This window comes from Salmo trutta, chromosome 17 (assembly GCF_901001165.1).
Source record: "Salmo trutta chromosome 17, fSalTru1.1, whole genome shotgun sequence".
NCBI lineage: Eukaryota > Metazoa > Chordata > Actinopteri > Salmoniformes > Salmonidae > Salmo > Salmo trutta.
In genome coordinates this window covers 46840897-46866223 of record NC_042973.1, presented here as the reverse complement: position 1 = coordinate 46866223, position 25327 = coordinate 46840897, and the positions used below count along the sequence as shown (strand labels likewise).

The following is a 25327-nucleotide window of genomic DNA, read 5'->3' as shown; positions in this document are numbered from 1 at the left end:
GAGAAAGTGTTCTCAGTCAACTGACCTTGTACAATAAGGGTAAAAAGTACTGTGTGTTCAGAGTTTTTTGTGAGACAGTTGTGTTGTGAGTAGTGTAGGGTGAGCTCATATAGCTCATATACACTAGATTGGTCCCGTGTGGCTCAGTTGGTAGAGCATGGTGTTTGCAATGCCAGGGTTGTGGGTTCAATTCCCACGGGGGACCAGTACGGGGGAAAAAATGTATGAAATGTATGCATTCACTACTGTAAGTTGCTCTGGATAAGAGTGTCTGCTAAATGACTAAAATGTATACCAGGAAATGTGAGGTTTTCCTCTAAGTCTCGTGAAGAATTGGAATCTGGCTAACTAGCAAAGCTAGCCTTCTGTTTCCCACCTGGGCACAGAATATGGACTGTTCTCGCCTGCACTGGAACTGCCACTCAGAGAAGTGCAAGGACAGTGCTTTCTCTTGTTCATCTAGACCCGTTGAGGGACAAAACTGTTGTAAGACTTTTTACATTTCAGAGCTCTGAATAGTAATAAAGGGTACGACAGGTTTTTAAAGGTTGCAACCGGTTTTACTTTATTGAGTTTTTTCTTTCTGATGGTGCATTCCCGAGTTTACTATGAGTTTATGAATAATTTGAGTTTATTAAGGTAAATTGTACTGTCCAAATATAATATATTTTCCTAATACAATATAATTTATGCTAACTGCCTTTGCAACAGTACTCGTTTCGCGTTGTGTTGTGAATAATCATCGACATGGACTCCAGCATGTAGAACCATTCATGGATTTATTATCTGATAGTGAAATAGCACGGATAGCACGTCATGCAACGCAGCCACCACAGATCATTCGACTCTCTGCACAGGCGCACAGGTTTGGCGCGTGTTGACTGGGACGATTCTAACTCAAACACTGCTCTTCATAAAACAAGCCACACAAACCAGCCAGTAAAATTCCATGTTGAGGATACAGACCCTGCTTCAGAACCTGTCACTAAATATTCAAGTCGTCAGACTATTCTCCACGAGAACTAGAGTGAAAAGAGATTGATCCATCCCCTTAGCCCTCATAGGTAAACATGCCTGTCACATGTTAATTACACTCAGTGACTTGAAAGGACCTTGAAACCCAAATAGACTTCCTCGTCTTATTCTTGTCCTGTGACATCTAACCATGTCCACAGAGATGTGTTGGGTTGTAGCTTGAAATGTACTTATTCATGTTACCATAATAGAACTTATTGATTACTTTACATGTACAGTTGAAGTCGGAAGTTTCCATACACCTTAGCCAAATACATTTAAACTCAGTTTTTCACAATTCCTGACATTTACTCCTAGTAAATATCCCCTGTCTTAGGTCAGTTAGGATAACCACTTTATTTTAAGAATGTGAAATGTCAGAATAATAGTAGAGAGAATGATTTATTTCAGCTTTTATTTCTTTCATCACATTCCCAGTTGGTCAGACGTTTACATACACTCAATTAGTATTTGGTCGCATTGCCTCTAAATTGTTTAACTTGGGTCAAACGTTTCAGGTAGCCTTCCACAAGCCTCCCATAATAAGTTGGGTGAATTTTGGCCCATTCCTCCTGATAGAGCTGGTGTAACTGAGTCGGGTTTGTAGGCCTCCTTGCTCGCGCACACTTTTTCAGTTCTGCCCACACATTTTCTATTTGATTGAGGTCAGGGCTTTGTGATGGCTACTCCAATACCTTGACTTTGTTGTCCTTAAGCCATTTTGCCACAACTTTGGAAGTATGCTTGGGGTCATTGTTCATTTGGAAGACCCATTTGCAACCAAGCTTTAACTTCCTTACTGATGTCTTGAGATGTTGCTTCAATATATCCACATAATTTTCCTCCCTCGTGATGCCATCTATTTTGCGAAGTGCACCAGTCCCTCCTGCAGCAAAGCACCCTGACAACATGATGCTGCCACCCCTGTGCTTCACGGTTGGGATGGTGTTCTTCGGCTTGCAAGCCTCCCCCTTTTTCCTCCAAACAGAACAATGGTCATTATGGCCAAACAGTTCTATTTTTGTTTCATCAGACCAGAGGACATTTCTCCAAAAAGTATGATCTTTGTCCCCATGTGCAGTTGCAAACAGTAGTCTGGCTTTTTAATGGCGGTTTTGGAGCAGTGGCTTCTTCCTTGCTGAGCGGCCTTTCTGGTTATGTCGATATAGGACTCGTTTTACTGTGGATATAGATACTTTTGTACCCATTTCCTCCGGCATTTTCACAAGGTCCTTAGCTGTTGTTCTGGGATTGATTTGTGCTTTTCGCACCAACGTACGTCCATCTTAAGGAGACAGAACACGTCTCCTTCCTGAGCAGTATAATGGCTGGGTGGTCCCATGGTGTTTAAACTTGCATACTATTGTTTGTACAGATGAATGTGGTACCTACAGGCATTTGTAAATTGCTCCCAAGGATGAACCAGACCTGTGGAGGTCTAATATTTTTTTTCTGAGGTCTTGCCTGATTTATTTAGATTTTCCCATGATGTCAAGCAAAGAGGCACTGAGTCTGAAGGTAGGCCTTGAAATAGATCCACAGGTACACCTGCAATAGGCTAATTGACATCATTTCAGTCAATCAGAAGCTTCTAAAGCCATGACATAATTTTCTGTAATTTTCCAAGCTGTTTATTGGCACAGTCAACTTAGTGTATGTAAACTTTTGACCCACTGGAATTGTGATACATTGAACTATAAGTGAAGTAATCTGTCTGAAACAATTGTTGGAAAAATTACTTGTGTCATGCACAAAGTAGATGTCCTAACCGACTTGCCAAAACTATAGTTTGTTAACAAGAAATTTGTGGAGTGGTTGAAAAACGAGTTTTAATGACTCCAACCTAAGTGTATGTAAACTTCCGACTTCAAATGTATATTTCACTCCATTTGGTTCCTTCCACAGGCATCATTGTTTCTGTTTCCTATCTGTGCGTTGTTCGTGTTTCTTGTTTTGTACTCTGTACTAGCCTTCCCTCTAGCTCAGTTGGTAGAGCATGGTGTTTGCAACATGTGGTGTTTGCAACATGTGGTGTTTGCAACATGTGGTGTTTGCAACATGTGGTGTTTGCAACATGTGGTGTTTGCAACATGTGGTGTTTGCAACACCAGGGTTGTGGGTTCAATTCCCACAGGGGGCCAGCACAGAAAAAAAATTATGGAATGAAAAGTATGCATTCACTACTGTAAGTTGCTCTGGATAAGAGTGTCTGCTAAATGACTAAAATGTTAAATGTTCCATTTATTTATTAAAACACTCACTCCCTGAACTTGCTTCCCGAATCTCAGCGCCCATTATTACATTGGGAAACCCTTTTGAAGTCACACGGATTGTGAAGAAGGTGTTGGGAAAAGTGGATGCAGTCAAAGTACTCAGGAGTGCGATGGTGTTCATATCGTGTGTATCTAAAGAGCAAAAGGAGCGTGCATTGTGGCCCGCGGAATAATCGATGCAAGAAATGAACAGCTTTGATTTTCGGAGCAGGGCACTGGTAAACGGTGTTCTCTGGCGTCCCGTTGGACATTGATAATCAATATCTTAGACAAAAAATTCTAGGAGTAGTTAATCCTCAACGCTTGACCTGTATGGAGAATGGGGAAAAGGAGCTAAATGTATCTGTATTATTGATGTTTGATGAGTTGGGATATATAAGATACGCCATAAGAGCTTTTGTGCAAAACACGATGCAATGGAAAAAGTGTACAAAGTTTAGCCAAGTGTTTGCAGACGGAGGAAATATGTTATTGAAGAGTTTAAGGTAAAATGTTGCAACTGTGGTGGGGATCATATTTCAGAATTCCCTAAGTGCCCTGTTAGGGTGAAAGAGGTTGAGGTGTCAAGGATCAGGGCTGCACAGCAAATCAAATCAAATGTATTTATATAGCCGTTCGTACATCAGCTGATATCTCAAAGTGCTGTACAGAAACCCAGCCTAAAACCCCAAACAGCAAGCAATGCATGTGAAAGAAGCACGGTGGCTAGGAAAAACTCCCTAGGAAAAACTCCCTAGAAAGGCCAAAAACCTAGGAAGAAACCTAGAGAGGAACCAGGCTATGAGGGGTGGCCAGTCCTCTTCTGGCTGTGCCGGGTGGATATTATAACAGAACATGGTCAAGATGTTAAAATGTTCATAAATGACCAGCATGGTCAAATAATAATAATCATAGTAGTTGTCGAGGGTGCAACAAGCACGTCCAGTGAACAGGTCAGGGTTCCATAGCCGCAGGCAGAACAGTTGAAACTGGAGCAGCAGCACGGCCAGGTGGACTGGGGGCAGCAAGGAGTCATCATGCCAGGTAGTCCTGAGGCATGGTCCTAGGGTTCAGGTCCTCCGAGAGAAAGAAAGAAAGAGAGAATTAGAGAGAGCATATTTAAATTCACACAGGACACCGGATAAGACAAGAGAAATACTCCAGATGTAACAGACTGACCCTAGCCCCCCGACACATAAACTACTACAGCATAAATACTGGAGGCTGAGACAGGAGGGATCAGAAGACACTGTGGCCCAATCCGATGATACCCCCAGACAGGGCCAAACAGGCAGGATAAAATCTCCTATGTGGAGGCGGTGAAGGGGCAAGAGGCCACAGTTCTGAAAAAGATAAGGTGGTGGATGCACCACAATCAGTTGCCAATGTTATACGTCAATCAAGGGATCTGGATACACATTTTTATTTTTACCCCCTTTTTCTCCACAATTGCCATTTTGTCTCGTCGCTGCAACTCCCCAACAGGCTTGGGAGAGGCGAAGGTTGAGTCATGCATCCTCCGAAACATGACCCGCCAAACCTTGCTTCTTAACACCTGCCCGCTTAACCCGGAAGTCAGCTGCACTAATGTGTCAGAGGAAACATTGTTCAACTGTCAACTGATGATCGAAGTCAACCTGCAGGTGCCCGGCCTGCAACAAGGAGTCGCTAGAGCGCTATGAACCAAGTAAAGCCCCCCCCCCCCCAAACCCTCCCCTAACCCAGATGATGCTGGGCCAATTGTGTGCCGCCTTATGGGACTCTCGGTCACCAGTTGTGACACAAAGGTGGATTTTGAAGCATTTAGAGCCACAGTTATTAATTGTACTGCACAAGTGTCCAAGAAGTCCAGGAAGCTGACAAGCATTATATCTGCAGCCGAGAAGTTTTTGGGAAGCCAAGACTTAACGGCAGAAGCCCTGCAAGTACTACTGTCGCTAGGAAATGTCCCACCATCACAGGATCCTTCTGAGGCTGTGTAGGGATCTGATTAAAACAGAAAAGCAGGCTGATTTAATTAACATTTCATTACTGATAGTTTGTATGGAAATTTCCTATTTAAAAAAATTATGTTTAATCCTTATTATCCACCTGTACAGTAGGTGGCAGAATGTACATATAATTGTTGCGAATTCCATTATAACAAAAAAGAATAATAAGAAGACGAGGTAGCAGAAGAGGTAGCTGTCTAAGAGAGGGAGGAAGTGGAAGAGGGTGAGCTTGAGTCGGTTAAAAATTGCAGATAAAGGGAGATGGTAGAAAGTGTAAGGAGAGTGAGCTGAAAACAGGAGGAGAAATGGAAGTGAATAAAGATTCTGTCTGACAGCAGGAGTGAAGTTTTTGGAAAAAGTGGACCCTTGCCTGTTGGTTGATCCATTTGGGGTTTCAGGGTAGGTGAAAACTGAGTTGGGTGCTGTGGAATTGGTGAGGGAAACCAGAAGTGGTCTTGTGATAATTGTTTGTGTTTCTGCTTGTCAGAGGGAGAAGGCACTCTGTGTTAAATGAATGGGGGGCAAGAAATGTGGATTGTTTTGCTCTCAAGAAAATGAGTGATAACTGGGGTAGCAGTAAATGTAAAAGTTGACCAACTGAAGGGGAAGATTCCCGGTGTTTGTGATGCTCGTCGTTTGGTGCGACATAGACAGGGTGTCGAGAATGGAAAAACAGAAGAGTCATTGTATGTTCTTTTGAGTTTTGATATTTTGTCTTTGCCCGACAAAGTGATGTTAGGATATATAAGTTATCCTGTAGGAGTGTTTGTGCCGAATACATTACGTTGTTACAGGTGTCAAGCTTATTGGCATGTGGCAGCAGTATGTAGGAGGGAGGTTCCTAGCTCTGAGAAGTGTGCAGAAGGCATGAGACAAAGGAATGTGCAGCATTGGGGAAAGTAGTGGTATGTGTTAATTGTAGGGGTGCCCATGGGGCTAGGGATCAGACATTTCCAGGGTTAGAGTAGTGCAGAAGTTGTCATATGCTGATGCAGTGAATAAAGTAGGGGAAGATGGGTCAAGGGGGAGGGATCCTGAGAGGAGTGGTGTGAATAGTAGATCTGTACCGGTACAGAGGGATAGGCCAACAAGTGATATATGTTTCAGTAGGATTGGATTTTTAGCATGTATGGTTATCAACTGTACTGCATGGATGGACCGTAAGTCGCAGAAAATTGAGGTTGTGGTGGCATTTGGGTGAGCGAGACTTGACATCAAAAGAATCACAGGGTGTGTTAATTTTAAAGTAATTCATTTTTTTTAACCTTTATTTAAATAGGCAAGTCAGTTAAGAACAAATTCTTATTTACAATGACGGACTACTCTGACCAAACCCCGACAACGCTGGGCCAATTGTGCACCACCCAATGGGACTCCCAACCACAGCCAGATGTGATAACGCCTGGATTCAAACCATGTACTATAGTGACACCTCTTGCACTGAGGTAGAGTGCGTTATACCACTGAGCCACTCCGGAGTGTTAAGTGGTGATGTCGCATCCTTTCAGGTTGTTGGCACGAGGTAGGACTAAATAGATGTAAATAGTGGAGTAGGGTGGTGTTATTTTTTTAATTGTGAGTGTAGTGTTAGATGGTAAGGTATTTGTTTATTTATTTTTCAAGCAAAGTGTAAGGGAGTTCTACTCCAGTCTAATAGGTGGCGGTAATGCAACATATTGGATGCCAACCGCAGTTAAACCTCATCGAAGAATAGCACTTCAGAAGCACAAATAAGCGATAGCCATACATGCTTCAAAGAAACGCTCAGTGAGTGATCTAGTTGGATTTGTAGCCATCATGAGTGGAGGAACACCTTATATCGGGAGCAAAATCAGCCTAATTTCGAAGGCCGAGATTCGTTACGAAGGGATTCTCTACACTATTGATACTGAGAATTCGACTGTCGCACTTGCAAAAGGTAAGTCACGTTAACTCATGCAAAGAATGTCGGCACTGTTGTGCACCAACCAAATAATGTTAACTACATAACGTTACAGAGATGCCTGTAAGCAAGCGCAATTTCATCACATTGTGGCTAATTGTTTCCATGCTGTTCTGAAAAAGGTGTCTAGTTAGCAAGCTAGCGAATTGACTAGTCAGCCAGCCAACTTGCTAGCTTTCTAGTAGTGTTGTCTTGCTAAACCTGGTGATGTAACTTGTTTTCTAGCTAGTTAAACATGTTTATTTCAAGTACAAACTGAGAGTATCATGTCAACCTGCCATATTGTGTAAAGAAACGGTGACGTAGCGCGACAACTGCATCGCTAACATTCACAAGCAACTCCACGTCAGTGATGCTGAATTTAGGCAATTTGCCAGCCAGCAAATATTTGTTGTGCTGAACACTGTTTGGGGGGGAAAAAACTGGTGCCCGTAAATGAGTAGCTAAGTTAACTACCCAAAATAAAGGAAACACTTGAATAAATGGTGGATACAGAGTCTGCGGTCCAAACACTTAGGACACCCTATCCCCTCAGCCCTAAAATTAAGTGGACACTTCTGATGACGTCTGACGAGTATATACTTGCTGGGCGAGTAAGGAATGATTTTTAAATGTACCACCCTTTGCCGGAAACTCGTCCCCGGTAGCTTGTGGGTGCTTTATATGCGCTACGTCAATTATGAGTGCATGTCTACTTACATGAAATATAATTAACATACGTCTACTGTGATAGCTAGCAAATTAATTAGATAAATAACGTTAACTTTCTTAGCTAGAACTTCTGATGGAAAATGTTTTTCCTGAGTAATTCACGCAATTAACATCTCATCATGGAGTCAAGTCTAAAAATGGCCAGTTTACCATTTATTTTGGCTACTATGAAATAAGAGCTGTCAGTGAATTTGAAAGAGGGGTTTACAGTGTTTGTCTCAGTCACTTGTTAAGGTAGATCACCAGATCTCAACCCAATTGAACAATTATGGGAGATTCTGGAGCGGCGCCTGTGACAGTTTTCCACCAAATGATGTAATGTTTTGTGGAAGGGTGTTGCATCCCTCCAATAGTTTCAGACACTTGTAGAATCTATGTAAGGGGTCTCAACAGGTAAATCGCAAGTTACCAGTAGCTCTGATTCAGAGGGGTTGGGTTAAATGCGGAAGACACATTTCAGTTGAATACATTCAGTTGGACAGCTGACTAGGTATCTCCCTTTCACAGCCCACCTACGACTAACTCGCTAAACATTTCCGCAAGTATATGCAATTTTTCCATGTGTTCCATCTCAAGCAGTCATAAACAAACCTCACAAGTATCTGACACTGCAAGCTCCCATCTACTATCTAATCAATGCAATATTGACATAATTCCACCCCTGGTTAGCCACTATTGTCTTAAAATGCCAAACCTAACACCATCTCCCAATTAATTTCCAGCAATATAGTGGCTGTTGTGGTGGTGCGCTCATTTTGTGTATCACTCCGTGTTGGCAGTTCTTGTGTTAGCCATCTTGTGGGTTGACAGAAATATTTTCCCCAAAACCTTCTCATTTAAATGTTACTTGCAAAGTAGGCTTACCTGGCAGAAGTGTATATCATTTGTATCTATTTGTGAACTTAACCATTAAATGAGCAGCAGCAGTACAGAACCATTGCTAGATGACACCCAAAGGCCATTACTCACTCGCAATTCAAGGGGTGTTTTTTTTCTTCAATTTTTTTAATTTAAACTTTATTTAACTAGGCAAGTCAGTTAAGAACATTTGTATTTACAATGATGGCATTACACTCAAATATACATTTTCTTTCACACCTAAAAAAAAGTTTCATGCGAACCATTGACATGGACTCAGATCACATTTTGTTGTTTCTCTATGAACAATTGTCATTTTGAGAGTGAAAAACGAGTCTAAAACAACCTGAGCATGGAAAAATAAATAATTTAAATGGCTTATATCCTAATTAAACTACTTTCATATTTACCTTGAATGTGTGTATTTTGATGTAGACTACATTTGGCCTTTTATATTTGCCAAATTGAATGTTATTGTTACTACAAAGTCTCAAAAAGAAGTATTTTCAATCAACCAGATTTAATGTCTTTTGGCAATGGCTTACATAACTTATTTTGGTACTCACATCTGTCCCCCTGTGTTTCTGACCAAGTCGGAAGGTTAATGAAACAATATCAAACACATTTTTGCCCGTTGAGTGCTAGTATAGAATTCTAGTGAAGATGGAACACTGATTTGGACAGATAGTGTCACATCTAACATTTGAGGGAATGTTGTTGTTATGGATGCGTTTCAAGTATGATTGTATGCAAACTTTCTGTGCGACGTTAACTTCTCTAGGGTAGGGGGCAGTATTTTCACGGCCGGATGAAAAACGTACCCAAATTAAACGGCCTACTACTCGGGCCCAGGAACTAGAATATGCATATTATATGCATAGATTTGGATGGAAAACACTCTGAAGTTTCTAAAATTGTTTGAATGATGTCTGTGAGTATAACAGAACTCATATGGCAGGCAAAAACCTGAGAAATCTAACCAGGAAGTGGGAAATCTGGTGCTTGTAGTCTTCAAGTCATTGCCTATCCAACACAGTGACTTAGGGTTCATTTTGCACTTCCTAAGGCTTCCACTAGATGTCAAGTCTTTACAACCTAGTTTCAGGCTTTTGCAGTGAACAGAGGGCAAACAAGAAGGCCGGGAAGTTGGTGACTCAGGAAAGGACATGAGTTCATTGGCGCGCGTTCACGTGAGAGGTAGCTGTGTTCCAAAATGTTTTTCAAGACATTGGAATCGTCCGGTTGGAATATTATTGAAGTTATGTTAAAAAGGCCCTAAAGATTGATGCTATACAATGTTTGACATATTTCAAGGAACGTAAATATAACTTTTTTAAAAACTTTTCGTCATGAAATTTTGGGCGCGCTTCCTACATTTGGCGTAGCTTACTGAACTCGCAAACAACAAGGAGGTATTTGGACATAAATTATGGACTTTATCGAACAAAACAACATTTATTGTGGACCTGGGATTCCTGGAAGTGCCTTCTGATGAAGATCATCAAAGGTAAGTGAATATTTATAATGCTATATAATTTTACATGACTCCAAAATGTATTGCCTAGTGTATGTTTCTGAGCGCCGTACTCAGATAATTGCAAAGTGTGCTTTCCCCGTGAAGCTTTTTTGAAATCTGTCACAGCGGTTGCATAAAGGAGATGGTTATCTATAATTCTTTGAATAACAGTTTAATATTTTATCAACGTTTATGATGAGTATTTTTGTAAATTGTTGTGCTGATTCACCGGCCGTATTGGAGGCAAAATATTTTCTGAACATCACGCGCCAATGTAAAATGCTGTTTTTGGATATAAATATGAACTTTATCAAACAAAACATGCATGTATTGTCTAACATTGAGTCCTAGGAGTGTTATCTGATGAAGATCTGAAATCTGTCACAGCGGTTAGTGCTTAATTTTAGCTACATTTCTGGTATTTGTGACCCCTCTCCTGCTTGGAAAATGGCTGTGGTTTTTCTTGTGTTGTACCTGTCCTAACATAATATAACTTTATGCTTTCGCCGTAAAGCCTTTTTTGAAATCAGACAATGTGGTTACATTAAGGAGAAGTGTACCTTTGAAATGGTGTAAAATAATCGTATGTTTGAGAACTTTGAATTATGACATTTTTGTTTTGAATTTGGCGCACTGATTTTTCACTGGCTGTTGAATCGTGTGTCCTGTGGGTGGGCCGCTAGCGTCCCACCTGCCCGAGAGAGGTTAACTTTCATCAAGGGCTTAGGTGATGTATAATTGGTTTCCTTTCTCTCTTTGTCAGTATTTGTTCTAAGCGTTACGGACGCTCCATAACATGATCAATGACTGACTAGTCGGCATCACTGCATTACGCGCTCATGATAGACTACCCTTCTTACTGCTTCTGAAGTGTGTTTGTTAGCAGAGAAGCTAGCAGACAATCTTTATCTGTGATATATTTTGGGTGTACTTACGTCCTCTAACCTCTCTGGGATAGGGGGTGGTATTTTCACATCCGGATGAAAAGTGTGCCCAAAGTAAACTGCCTGCTACTCAGGCCCAGAAGCTAGGATATGCATATTATTGGTAGATTTGGATAGAAAACACTCTGAAGTTTCTAAAAATCTTTGAATAATGTCTGTGTATAACAGAACTGATTTGGCAGGCGACACCCCGAGCACAATCCATCCAGGGAATTTCTTTTTTGAGGTCAATCTGATATCCATTGGTTTTCTATGGCAAGCCCTTTTTACTTTTTAATTGAAATATGCTTGCATTTCCTATAGCTTCCACTAGATGTCAAGTCTTTAGAAATTGGTTGATGTTTTTCTTTAGAGAAATATTTTAAAATACCTAAAGTTGGATTAGGAAAGTTGTTTGAAATGTTTGGACAGCGTTTTTGGGTAACTTATTTTATATTTTGTAGTCATGCTGGGCGAGTTGGAACTGGTGTTTTTCTGAATCAAAAGTGCCAAATAAATGGACATTTTGGAGATATAACGACGGAATTAAGCGACCAAAAGGACCATTTGTGATGTTTATGGGACATATTGGAGTGTCAACAGAAGTTTTTCAAAGGTAAGGCATGAATTATATCGTTATTTCTGAGGTTTGTGTCGTGCCTGGCGGGTTGAAATATGATTGTCATGTGTTTGTTTGATGGGGTGCTGTCCTCAGATAATCGCATGGTTTGCTTTCGCCGTAAAGCCTTTTTGAAATCTGACACGGTGGCTAGATTAACAAGAAGTTAAGCTTTAATTTGCTGTATTGCAGTTGTTAAATGTTTTTATTTTTTTATTGCGCGCATTTTCACCGGATATTGTCTAATCGATCCCATTAACGGGATTTGATCCGTAAGAAGTTGCTAAAGCACTGCAATCATGCATTCTGTTAACTGGAGTATAACTTCATGTGATCAGAGGGCATAATACACTTCTTAAATTCATAATTAAGGTCTTAAAGATCCATAAACTTTCACCAGTCACGCTGAGTTTGTTTACTTCCTTGAGTAACTATGGCTACCCCCCCAGTGACGACATAGGTCTGTATCTGTGTAGTCTGCCCAGTGCATGCTTGTGATCTGCAGTTATCAAGCCTGAGGTGATTTATGATCTGACAAATGTCTACGTAAGTGCCACTGATTTAGTTATAATTCAATGAAACTTCTTTTTTTTAACAAATAAAGATAAATAAGTTTAACCCTTTATAGAAAAGATAACAATGACATGTGACTAACAACCTGGATTTGGTCTCGTGTAGCAAAATTAGATATATATTTTTTTTTCATTGGTAAAAAGTAGAGCGCTACAAAATGGTTTCATACACTGCATTTCCAGCAGTAATCAAATTGACAACAGAATGTCAGCATGCTTATAGGGAAGGACACTCAACAAGCACAGCACTTACACAAATGACTGATTGGCTGAGAGAAATGTATAAAATTGTGGGGGCTGTCCTGTTTGATTTCAGTGGCGCTTTTGATATTATCGATCATAGTCTGCTGCTGGAAAAACTTGTGTTATGGCATTACACCCCCTGCTATAATGTGGATAAAGAGTTACTTGTCTAACAGAACAGAGGGTGTTCTTTAATGGAAGCCTCTCAAATATAATCCAGTTAGAATCAGGAATTCCCCAGGGTAGCTGTTTAGGCACCTTGCTTTTTTAAATTTTTACTAACAACATGCCGTTAACTTTGAGTAAAGCCAGAATGTTTATGTATGCGGATGACTCAACGCTATACATGTCAGCTACTACAGCGACTGAAATGACTGCAACACTCAACAAAGCGCTGCAGTTAGTTTCAGAGTGGGTGGCAATAAGTTGGCCCTAAATATTTCTAAAACTAAAAGCATTGTATTTGGAACAACATTTACGTCATTTAACAAAACATTCAATAAACCTCAACTAAATCTTAATGTGCAAATTGAGATGACTAAACTGCTTGGAGTAACCCTAGATTGTAAACTGTCATGGTCAAAACATATTGATGCAGTAGTAGCTAAGATGGGGAGAAGTCTGTCTATAATAAAGCGACATTCTGCCGCCTTAACAACACTATCAACAAGGCAGGTCCTACAGGCCCTAGTTTTGTCGCACCTTGACTACTGTTCAGTCGTGTGGTCATGTGCCACAAAAAAGGACTTAGGAAAATTGCAATTGGCTCAGAACAGGGCAGCACGGTTGGCCCTTGGATGTACACAGAGAGCAAATATTAATAATATGCATGTCAATCTCTCCTGGCTGAAAGTGGTATTTATGAGAGGTATTGACATGTTGAATCCACCGAGCTGTCTGTCTAAACTACTGGCACACAGCTCGGACACCAATGCATACCCCACAAAACATGCCACAAGAGGTCTCTTCACAGTCCAGAACAGACTACGGCAGGCCACAGTACTACATAGAGCCATGACCACATGGAACTCTATTCCACATCAAGTAACTGTCGCAAGCAGTAAAATTAGATTTAAAGAACAGATGGAACAGCGGGGACAGTGAAATAACGCAAACATTGGCACAGACACATGCATACACACACGATAACATACGTACTATACATGCACATGGATTTAGTACTGTAGATATGTGGTGGAGTAGGGGCCTGAGGGCACACAGTGTGCTGTGAAATCTCTGAATGTAATGTTTTTAAAATTGTATAAACTGCCTTAATTTTGCTGGACCCCAGGAAGAATAGCTGCTGCTTTGGCAGCAGCTAATGGTGATCCATAATAAATACAAATCTCCTCCCGTTCAGAACGCACACTTGATGCTCTGGCTGATTTGTTTACCTCTGGATAACATGAAAACAGCCTAACCAGCTCTGCTGGCAACAATTTCATTATGCTTTTTTGCCGACGTTTACGGACATGGCCATACTCAACGAGTGTTGGACACTTTTTAGCTTAAGACATGTAGCTAGCTACCTAGGTAAACATGTAAGATCACCCACATCACGTCATGCCACCTAACATTAGCTAGGGAGCCAGCCAGCTAACGCTAGCTAACAGTACACTTTAGCTTGAAGTGAAGCAACTTTCTGTCAAATTTAGAAACGTGTAATATCTGAATGTAGCTAGCTAGACCATCTTACCTGTACACATCATCATGCATGGTGGACACATCTCCCTGTCTCGGATCGATGCCACAAATGCCTTTAGTTGGAAGACGTAATCCGGAAACGGGTATTTTCCCATCTCTTTAGCTGTCATACTCTAATTCCACTGATTTTTCAGAACTTGATCCCCCAGAAAGTGGAGAGCAACACTTATGCAGCTACATTAAAAAAAGCCACTTTTGACAGGATTACCAACAGACTGACCAACTCAAATATACAAAAGCCTTTTATATGGCAGACCAATCCAAACTCCTCTCTCGGCATGCCCAACACACTCATTATCTCAGCCAATCATGGCTAGTGGGGAGGTTACAAACTAAAGTCATAGGCTTTTTAAACCTATATTTAACTACGCAAGTCAGTTAAGAACACATTCTTATTTTCAATGACGGCCTAGGAACGGTGGGTTAACTACCTTGTCAGGGGCAGAACGACAGATTTTTACCTTGTCAGCTCGGGCCTTTTGTTTTTGCAACCTTCCGGTTACTAGTCCAACGCTCTAACCACCTGCCTTACATTGCACTCCACGAGGAGCCTGCGTGGCAGGCTGACTACCTGTTACGCGAGGGCAGCAAGAAGCCAAGGTAAGTTGCTAGCTAGCATTAAACTTATCTTATAAAAAAACAATCTTAACTAGTGATTGTTAACTACACATGGTCGATTATACTAGTTTCTAGCTTGTCCTGCGTTGCATGTAATCGATGCGGTGCCTGTTAATTTCTCATCAAATCACAGCCTACTTCGCCAAACGGGTGATGATTTAACAAGCGCATTTGCGATAAAAGCACTGTCATTGCACCAATGTACCTAACCATAAACATCAATGCCTTTCTTTAAAATCAATACACAAGTATATATTTTTAAACCTGCATATTTAGTTAATATTGCCTGCTAACATGAATTTCTTTTTAACTAGGGAAATTGTGTCACTTCGCTTGCGTTCCGGCCAAGCAGTCAGGGTATATGCAGCAGTTTGGGCCGCCTGGCTCATTGCGAACTGTGAAGTCCATTTCTTCCTAACAAAGACCGTAATTAATTTGCCAGAATTTTACATAATTATGAAATAACATTGAAGGTTGTGCAATGTAACAGCAATATTTAGACTTAGGGATGCCATCCGTTAGATAAAATACGGAACGGTTCTGTATTTCACTGAAAGAATCAACGTTTTGTTTTCGAAATGATAGTTTCTGGTTTCAACTATATTAATGACCAAGGCTCGTATTTCTGTGTTATGTTATACTTAAGTCTATGATTTGATAGAGCAGTCTGACTGAGCGACGGTAGGCAGCAGCAGGCTCGTAAGCATTCATTAAAACAGCACTTTCGTGCGTTTGCCAGCAGCTCTTCGCTGTGCTTCAAGCATTGAGCTCTTTATGACTTCAAGCCTATCAACTCCCGAGATTAGACTGGTGTAACCGATGTGAAATGGCTAGCTAGTTAGCGGGCTGCGCGCTAATAGCGTTTCAAATATCACTCGCTCTGAGACTTGGAGTAGTTGTTCCCCTTGCTCTGCAAGGGCCGCAGCTTTTGTGGAGCAATGGGTAACGATGCTTCGAGGGTGGCTGTTGTCGACGTGTTCCTGGTTCGAGCCCAGGTAGGGGCGAGGAGAGGGACGGAAGCTATACTGTTACACTGGCAATACTAAAGTGCTTATAAGAACATCAAATAGTCAAAGGTATATGAAATACAAATGGTATAGAGAGAACTAGTCCTATAATAACTACAACCTAAAACTTCTTACCTGGGAATATTGAAGACTCATGTTAAAAGGAACCACTAGCTTTCTCATGTTCTGAGCAAGGAACTTAAACGTTAGCTTTTTTACATGGCACATATTGCACTTTTATTTTCTTCTCCAACACTGTCCTCTTGCAGTATTTAAACCAAGAAGAACATGTTTATTTATTTGAGGCTAAATTGATTTTATTGATGTATTATATTCAGTTAAAATAAGTGTTCATTCAGTATTGTTGTAATTGTCATTATTACAACAAATTTATTTTTTGTAATCGGTATTGTTGTTGTTCAATTATTAATGGCCATGTTAAGATAATGAAATTGGAAGCAATTGTGGTCATAGTCACAGCTCTATTGCAATTGCCGATCAGCTGTTAGAATGAATTAGATTGACGGTAAATCAGATTAGGCTGCAGGTCAATAAAATAACACTAATGCATCTCAATAGGTAGTGCTTTTGTACAAACCAAATATTCCACAAATTACTCAATACAAAAACCTGTGGTTGAAATTTTTGCTTTTTATAATAAACAAATGTCTTTACAGAGTTAGTTTTTCTAGTGCACAACATGTGATTTAAAGCTATCTAGAATTCATATAGGCCCAATATGCTATATCTTAATCAATACAAATAATCTAGGAGCACCAGAAGAGAAGTTGTGCTCTTAACTTTTTGAAGTTGGGAGCACCAGTGCTAACAAACGTTTTTATTTCGAGCCCTACCTTTAACGCCCAGTAGTTGACACCAAAAATATTTGGTTAAAAAACACTATCTGGCATACAATCTGTAGCTAATGGTGGCCCAACGCCCTATTAAGACACTTTATGCTAGTGTTTACTCTATATTGGCAGTTGTCGGTCATTATATACTGACAATCACAAGGCTAGCTTTCTTGAGATTAATAGAGATGTGTTCCATTTTTAGCTCATGTGTTTTCAATTTTTATTAATGAAATGGGATGCAACCAGCAAAGTTACATCTATATGCAGATGATAGTTCTATATTCATGTGCTCCTTCTCTGGTTCAGGCTGTTGAAGAGCTCCAGACTGCTTTTCAGTCACTGCAGGCCTCCCTTTATGGTCTCAAACTGGTCTTGAATGTACAAGAACTAAATTCATGACCTTTACCAGAGCTAGAACTCTGCCAGAGAACGTTAGCATTGTCAGATCTGGTGACCTAGGCATTGAAAAAGTGTAATCCTACAAATACCTAGGCATTTAGTTGGATGACAAGTTGTCCTTTTTTAAAGTTCATGTGGATAATCTTGTGACAGCTGAAATTGAAATACGTTTTTTTTCTTCGTAATAAGGCTTGCTTCTCGCTTATGGCTAGAAAGAAGCTTGTTCAGGCTACTTTTCTCTCTGTAATTTGATTATGGTGACTTGTATATGCATGCAGCCTCCTCCGTCTTAGAGACTAGACTCTGTTTATCATGCTTCCTTGCGCTTTATTACAAATGCGAAGTCACTCACCCACCATTGCACATAGTACCAAATGGTAGGTTGGACCTCACTTTATATGCACAGAAAGATACAAATGTATGTGTTCATCTACAAAACCCTTTTGGGTAAACTCCCTCTTTACCTCTGTAGTCTGGTCTCCTTCACCACCACCAGTTACCATACCCGGTCTGCTAGGTGGTTGCTACTTAAAGTCCCCTAGCTAGCTGTTGCTAGCTCATTTCTCCTGGTCATAAACATTGGGTTGTTATTTTACCTGAAATGCACAATGTACTCTACTCCGACAATTAATACACATAAAACGGTAAACCGAATTCGTTTCTTGTCATCTCTCCTTCCTTCAGGCTTCTTTTTCTTCTTTGGACTTTATATGGCGGTTGGAAACCAACTTTACAACATTACTACAACTTACCAGAGTGTGGACCTAAAGTTCATCTTTCAATCACCCACGTGGGTATATGCTCCTAAAAACCAATGAGGAGATGGGAGAGGCCAGACTTGCAGCGCGTTGAGTGTCACAAATCGAACCAATTTCTATTTTAGCGCCTGGCCACGCTGAGGCGCGCAAACAGTGTGGGTGCAATGCTTGAATAACATGTATGTGTAAATTTATTTTGTGAGCAGGTGACCAACTTTTTCCCCCCCAGCCCAACAGTACACCTGACTCAAAGTACATTTCTGCTACACTTTGCATGTCATGTCACTGCTTATGCTAACTGAATGCTTTGTCTTTCCCTATTAGTTCGGTCTTTTGGCACTGAGGATCGGCCCACTGATAGGCCCATCCCGCCCCGAGATGAGATCTTTGAGTACATAATCTTCAGAGGCAGTGACATCAAGGACCTGACTGTGTGTGAGCCGCCAAAGCCAATATGCTCTCTCCCTCAAGACCCTGCCATTGTCCAGGTACAGCTTCTCCCAACCCCAAAGTACTTCACTATCCCAAATACACCCTTGTAAAACAGACATATGTAGTAAAAGTCAAGAATCAGCTAAGTGTCAATTTGCATTGTTCTATTATAGAAAGCATTATTATTCATGTTACAGGCTTTGGTTTCTCCATTTATGTTTTGAGGTTGGACTTTAGCATGTGTAGCTCGTTAGCACGTAGGGCGCACCGATTATCACCTCGTTAGTCAGTATGGTTACACCTGTGCTGGTTGCCATCTCATTAGTGTGAAGGTGTTCCACCTGTGCCTTTTTGTTTGCCTCCTATTGGGCAAATTTAGTGGGCCATCATGGTGGGTGTCTTTTTAGGTTCCAGTTGTTGTTATTCGTCAACTTTCAGTGGACACCCCCATGAGTGTCTTTTCAGAACCCATCTTAAAACTCCACCTGTTTCGGTTATTGGTCGGTAACTCTTTGTTAGTACCCTCTTCTGTTTATATGCGCAGAAAGATACATTTGTATGTGTTCATCTACATTTTTGGTTTTCTTGCTGGGGAACGTAACACAGCAGGGATGTAACGATGCAATTTGCCTTGGTCCCCAGTTCAAATGTTTAAGATATGAATGCATCAGTCTGTGGGAGCCCAAACCGATACAAATTAAGCATGCATCAGTCAGAAAACCGGTTTCAAATTTTACAAAGTGCAGGTTCATAGTTTTTTTAGGCATGTGACTGACTGGCTCAAATCGTTCTTGTGTAGCAGAATCTGTTTTTTACATTGGATAAAAGAGACATAGCTACAAAATGGTGCATATAATAAATGCACTGCATTTTTGAAGAGCGATGGGGAAAGTAATTCAAATAATAAAAAAAAATTATATAGCCCTTCTTACATCAGCTGATATCTCAAAGTGCTGTACAGAAACCTAGCCTAAAACCCCAAACAGCAAGCAATGCAGGTGTAGAAGCATGGTGGCTAGGAAAAACTCCCTAGAAAGGCGGCAACCTAGGAAGAAACCAAGAGAGGAACCAGGCTATGAGAGGTGGCCAGTCCTCTTCTGGCTGTGCCGGGTGGAGATTATAACAGAACATGGCCAAGATGTTCAAATGTTCATAAAAGACCAGCATGGTCAAATAATAATAATCACAGTAGTTGTAGAGGGTGCAACAGGTCAGCACCTCAGGAGTAAATGTCAGTTGGCTTTTCATAGCCGATCATTCAGAGTATCTCTACTACTCCTGCTGTCTCTAGAGTTGAAAACAGCAGGTCTGGGACAGGTAGCACATCCGGTGAACAGGTCAGGGTTCCATAGCCTCAGGCCGAATAGTTGAAACTGGAGCAGCAGCACGGCCAGGTGGACTGGGGACAGCAAGGAGTCATCATGCCAGGTAGTCCTGAGGCATGGTCCTAGGGCTCAGGTCCCCCGAGAGAGAGAATTAGAGAGCATACTTAAATTCACACAGGACACCGGATAAGACAGGAGAAATACTCCAGATATAACAGACTGACCCTAGCCCCCCGACACACAAACTACTGCAGCATAAATACTGGAGGCTGAGACTGGAGGGGTCAGGAGACACTCTAATTCTGCTTTGATAGTTGATAAACTTGTAAACTCACTTTTGAGAAAAGGGCCTTTGAATGTTTTGGTACCTACTGGAGCGCTATCATTTGTCTAAACCCATTCAGCATTGTTCCCACCCTCTTAAGCCAGCTCCACCTATGTCTTTTTAAGTATTCACATGTGAGGTCATGTGCTAAACAGTGTATTGAAGATTAAGACAAAAAGTGGTAGTAGCCTACAATAAGGAAAAATTCCAGCTAAACAAAGTGTCCAGATAATTTAAAAAATATATATATTAGATACTACCCAGACACACTTGTCTAAATTGATGGGTCATGTGAAAGAAATGCTATAACCCCTATCCACATCCAGTGGTTGAAAAAGTACTAAATTGTCATACTTTACTAAAAGTAAAAATCATTTCAAATTCCTTATTAAACCTGACGGCACAATTGTTTTATTTTTGTTTGACCGATAGCCAGGGGAACACTCCAACACTTAGACATAATTAACAAACTAAGCATTTGTGTTTAGTGAGTCTGCAATGCAAATACTCTTGGTAGCCATTTGATTAGGTGTTCAGGAGTGTTATGGTTTGGGGGTAGAAGCTGTTTTTAGAAGCCTCTTGGACCTATACTTGGCGCTCCGGTACCGCTTGCCGTGCAGTAGCAGAGAGAACAGTCTGACTAGGGTGGCTGGAGTCTTTGACAATTTTTAGGGCCTTCCTCTGACACTGCCTGATATAGAGGTCCTGGATGGCAGGAAGTTTGGCCCCAGTGATGTACTGGGCTGTTTGCACTACCCTCTGTAGTAGAGGTTGACCGATTATGATCTTTCAATACCGATTAATGGAGGACCAAAAAAGCCGATACCGATTTTAATCTGTGTGTGTAATAATCAAAATTACAATTATACTGAAAGGACACTTATTTTAACTTAATACATCAATAAAATCAATTTAGTCTCAAATAAGTAATGAAACATGTTCAATTTGGTTTAAATAATGTAAAAGTGCAATATGTGCAATGTAAAAAAGCTAACGTTTAAGTTCCTTGCTCAGAACATGAGAACATATGAAAGCTGGTGGTTCCTTTTAACACGAGTCTTCAATATTCCCAGGTAAGAAGTTTTAGGTTGTAATTATTATAGGAATTATAGGACCATTTCTCTCTATACCAGTTGTATTTCATATACCTTTGACTATTGGATGCACTATTGTATTGCCAGCCTGATCTCGGGAGTTGATAGGCTTGAAGTCATAAACAATGCAATGCTTGAAGCACAGCGAAGAGCTGCTGGCAAATGCAGATAAGTGCTGTTTGAATGAATGCTTACGAGCCTGCTGCTGCCTACCACTGCCCAGTCAGACTGCTATATCAAATAAGACTTAATTATAATATAATAAACACACAAATATGAGCCTTAGGTCATTAATATGGCCAAATCCGTAAACTATAATTTCGAAAACAAAACGTTTATTCTTTCAGTGAAATACGGAACCGTTCTGTATTTTATCGAACGGGTGGCATCCCTAAGTCTAAATATTCCTGTTACATTGCACAACCTTCAATGTTATGTCATAATTCTGGCAAATTAATTAGGGTCTTTGTTAGGAAGAAATGGTCTTCACACAGTTCGCAACACCCCAGGCGGCCCAAACGGCTGCATATACCCTGACTCTGCTTGCACAGAACGCCAGAGAAGTGACACAATTTCCTTAGTTATAAGAAATTGATGTTAGCAGGCAATAAATATTAACTAAATATGCAAGTTTAAAATGTATATACTTGTGTATTGATTTTAAGAAAGGCATTGTTGTTTATGGTTAGGTACACTGGTGCAACGACAGTGCTTTTTTTCACGAATGCGCTTGTTCAATCATCACCCGTTTGGCGAAGTAGGCTGTGATTTGATTGATAAATGAACAGACACCGCATGGATTATATGCAACGCAGGACAAGCTAGATTAGCTAGTATATCATAAACCATGTGTAGTTAACTAGTGATTATGTTAAGATTGTTTAAAAAAATAAAAAAAAGTATAACGTAATGCTAGCTAGCACCTTACCTTGGCTCCTTGCTGCACTCGCATAACAGGTAGTCGGCCTGCCACGCAGTCTCCTAGTGGAGTGCAATGTAATCGGCCATAATCGGTGTCCAAAAATGCTGATTACCGATTATGAAAACTTAATCGGCCATTCCGAGTAATCGGTTGACCTATACTCTGTAGTGCCTTGCGGATGGAGGCCGAGCAGTTGCCATACCAGGTGGTGATGCAAACAGTCCGGATGCTCTCAATGGTGCAGCTGTGGAACCTTTTGAGGATCTGAGGACCCATGCCAAATCCTTTCAGTCTCCTGAGGGGGAATAGGTTTTGTCGTGCCCTCTTCACAACTGTCCAGACTTGCGGCATACGCCTAGTTTCCTGAATCGGGTCATATGGTCTTATTCCGAAAATACCTCATCTATTATGACTGAAATGATGTGTCAGTAGCCTATCCAACTTTATGCCATAACTGCATATGGCTGACAGAGCAATAGTGTGAGGTTCACCATAAGAAATAGTTTTGGTAGTTTTGCTTTAAACAGTCAGTGTATTTGGTCATTTTTAAATGAACAAGAGAATTTCAAAAAGGACTGCTATCATTTCTCATTAATTGGTCAGAGCGGGAGAAGCTCTGTAAACTTCTAAACCATTCGCTTTCGAGACGGGTAAAATCAAACTGCATTATATTAACTGTCTAAATGCCAAGATGGTTTAAAAATAATATTGACATGGTACTAGCTCAACATTTTCAATCTGCAAAAATAATTAAGTTAATCAGGTGGTGAATAAAAATTAGGGGGACGAACATACTGTACATTTCCACCTCCCACCCCTAATCTGATAGTGGGGTGGTCTGCCCAATGGTTCAGCTCAGGTGCCTCCACACACACACACACACACACACACACACACACACACACACAGGGTCACTCAGCTTAGAAGTCATCTCAGACAGATCCAGCACAGAGGCCCAGCTCCTGAACTCCCATAGGCAGCAGATATTCATTTAAAATGGAATATTAAGGTGTTTATGCAAAAAATGTTAGTGCATCAATTCGTTCCTCTAATCAAACTAAGTCGTACCAGATCGTTTCAAACTAAAAAGTATCGAAACCCATGCATCTAGATGCGTATCGACTCAGTCATGAAACGAGATGCACATCCATAATGTCAGTGCACCTGCGCAGTGATATTTTGCTTCAACTCCCTTTCTCGCTTTCTTCCTCTCCAGTCCTCCGTGTGCTCGGCCCCTCCACCTGCTCCTGCTGCCACTTCAGCTCCATTCCAGTCGGTGGGCTCCAACGGCCTGTTCAACCGAGCTCCCGTGCCCCTGTACAGCCAGTGCAACACCAGCCCCCTGGTGTCCCTGCAGGTTGGCACCGTTGGTGTCGCTAAGAGCCACAGCAGCACAAAGCCTGGATATGGTGAGGAAGGGACCGCTAGCTAGGTTAATATCACTAGTGTGTTCAAGGTCTGATATTAGTCAGTCATACTTTACTAATGTCAACTGTGTTCTAAAGCTTATCTTAGTACTGTACATGTATATTGTCAGTCACGTTATACCTTCAAATGCAAGCTAATGCTATGCATTAAGCTATCTACCTGTGAAATGCAGTTAACTATGTTTTAAGCCCTGTGTCAGGAAGTGACACAGTCATGCATGCTTTCCAAGGGTGGCGGGCTGCCACATGGCTCTTGGATCAAGTTGGGCATTTCACAGGCGCAGAAGGTTTGACTGTGGGCTCCACTATGCCAAAAGAGTCACGTAGACTGTTGGCTCCCTTATGTTTTACCATCATTTGATATTCAAAAAGTAACAAAGATAATGAGGCCAGTCAGAAGGTTACTTTCGTAACCCTGATTCTCTGATATTATGAGTGAGATCTCACGTGGGATTCACCTGAATCTTGAGGAACCATTTACACACGTCTGTTAGACAGACCAGTCAAAGGGAGGTGAACCCCTCCATTCATAATAAGGAGCTACTAGCTCACCCTGTGGTGATTCTCGAGCATGCCGAACTTCGTCACGCTCTTACAAGTAGGGGAATGTGGTGAGCTATCTCACTCATAATATCAGAGAAACGTGGTAATGAAGTAACCTTGATTTCTCTTCCAATTATTAGTTCCCATATTGCACTTGAGATATTGCCAATTCCATTATTGCAAATATGCTCTCCAAAACCAGGTAGTCTTAACATATCAACCCTCAGAGGCCCTGACACTGAGGACACTATGCACCAAAGAAGTTGCAGTGATGTCTAGCCAGTAGAACCTGGGCATATATGCAGGGATTTCCAACAAGCTGCATCGCAAATCTCCTGTAAGTAGATGCCCTTTGAACAGTGCCCAAGAGGTAGCCATACCTCTGAAGTGGGCCCCTTGGCCGTCCGGCAGCTGTAACCTTTGCTATTATAAGCCAATAAAATAGCATCCACAATCTAATGTGATAACCGTTGATGAGTGTGGCCTCCCCTTGCAGGGGGGAAGAGTTTGTCAAAGAGTTAGTCGCTCATGCGCGAAGCTCTTGGTGTGTCCAAGTATATGCGCGTACTAGACACATGGTGAAGCTCTTCTGTAGAAGTGGTGGGTGGAAAGCCAGAAGCTCCAAGGTGAGACAATGGAAACCTGGGAAAAGCCTGGGGCGAACTGGAGGCACGAATGGTGAACTGACAGCGCATGCGGCTCACGTACTCGCTTTGTGGACTTAAGGGTGACCAGTAAAAGCGATCTTGATGGAAAGCTACTTAATTTCCATGCTTTCCAGCGGCTCAAAAAGCTGCTGTGAAATGGCCTCAAGCGCAATAGACAGATCCCAAGGCGGGACTTGGAAAACTGGACGTAAACGACACACCCCCTTCTTGATACAACGTACTTTTTTACCCATTGTTATTTCCAAAGCCCACATGACAGGCCAAAATAGCAGCTAGAAAGACTAACAGAGGAGAAGGCAATAAGGACCTGCAAAAAGCACAACTTGTTTTTTTTGTTTCATTTTCTCAAATGCACCGCTTGTTTCCATACAGTGAGTGTGTAGACGAGGCCCTGGCACTCTGGATAGTCAATGACTGAGGCAGGCCTGTCACATCCAGATTTGACCTCTCACGGGCCAGGCCCAGAAGGCCATTGTGTTTTGAGTGTGGGTGGAAAATCTTTGTTTGCTTGAGTCAGAAGATCCCTGCATAACGGGAGTTGCCAGGGCTTGTCGTACAGCATGAGAATGATCTCCGCTGACCAGAGTTTGCCTGGCCATCGGGGCTACCA

At 41.4% G+C, this 25327-nt stretch overlaps 1 protein-coding gene across 3 annotated transcripts in view; it reads left to right on the top strand.

Annotated features, from left to right (window-relative positions):
* Positions 1–6960: 6960 nt before the first annotated feature.
* The window catches only part of LOC115152307 (protein LSM14 homolog A), a 30992-nt gene continuing 12625 nt past the window's right edge, over positions 6961–25327 (top strand). For all 3 annotated transcript variants that reach the window (XM_029697067.1, XM_029697066.1, XM_029697068.1), the window contains exons 1-3: positions 6961–7175; positions 18306–18469; positions 23296–23488. In XM_029697067.1, the coding sequence (XP_029552927.1) occupies positions 7055–7175; positions 18306–18469; positions 23296–23488 (478 nt within the window). In that variant the 5' untranslated portion in view covers positions 6961–7054. The remainder of the gene's footprint in view (positions 7176–18305; positions 18470–23295; positions 23489–25327) is intronic.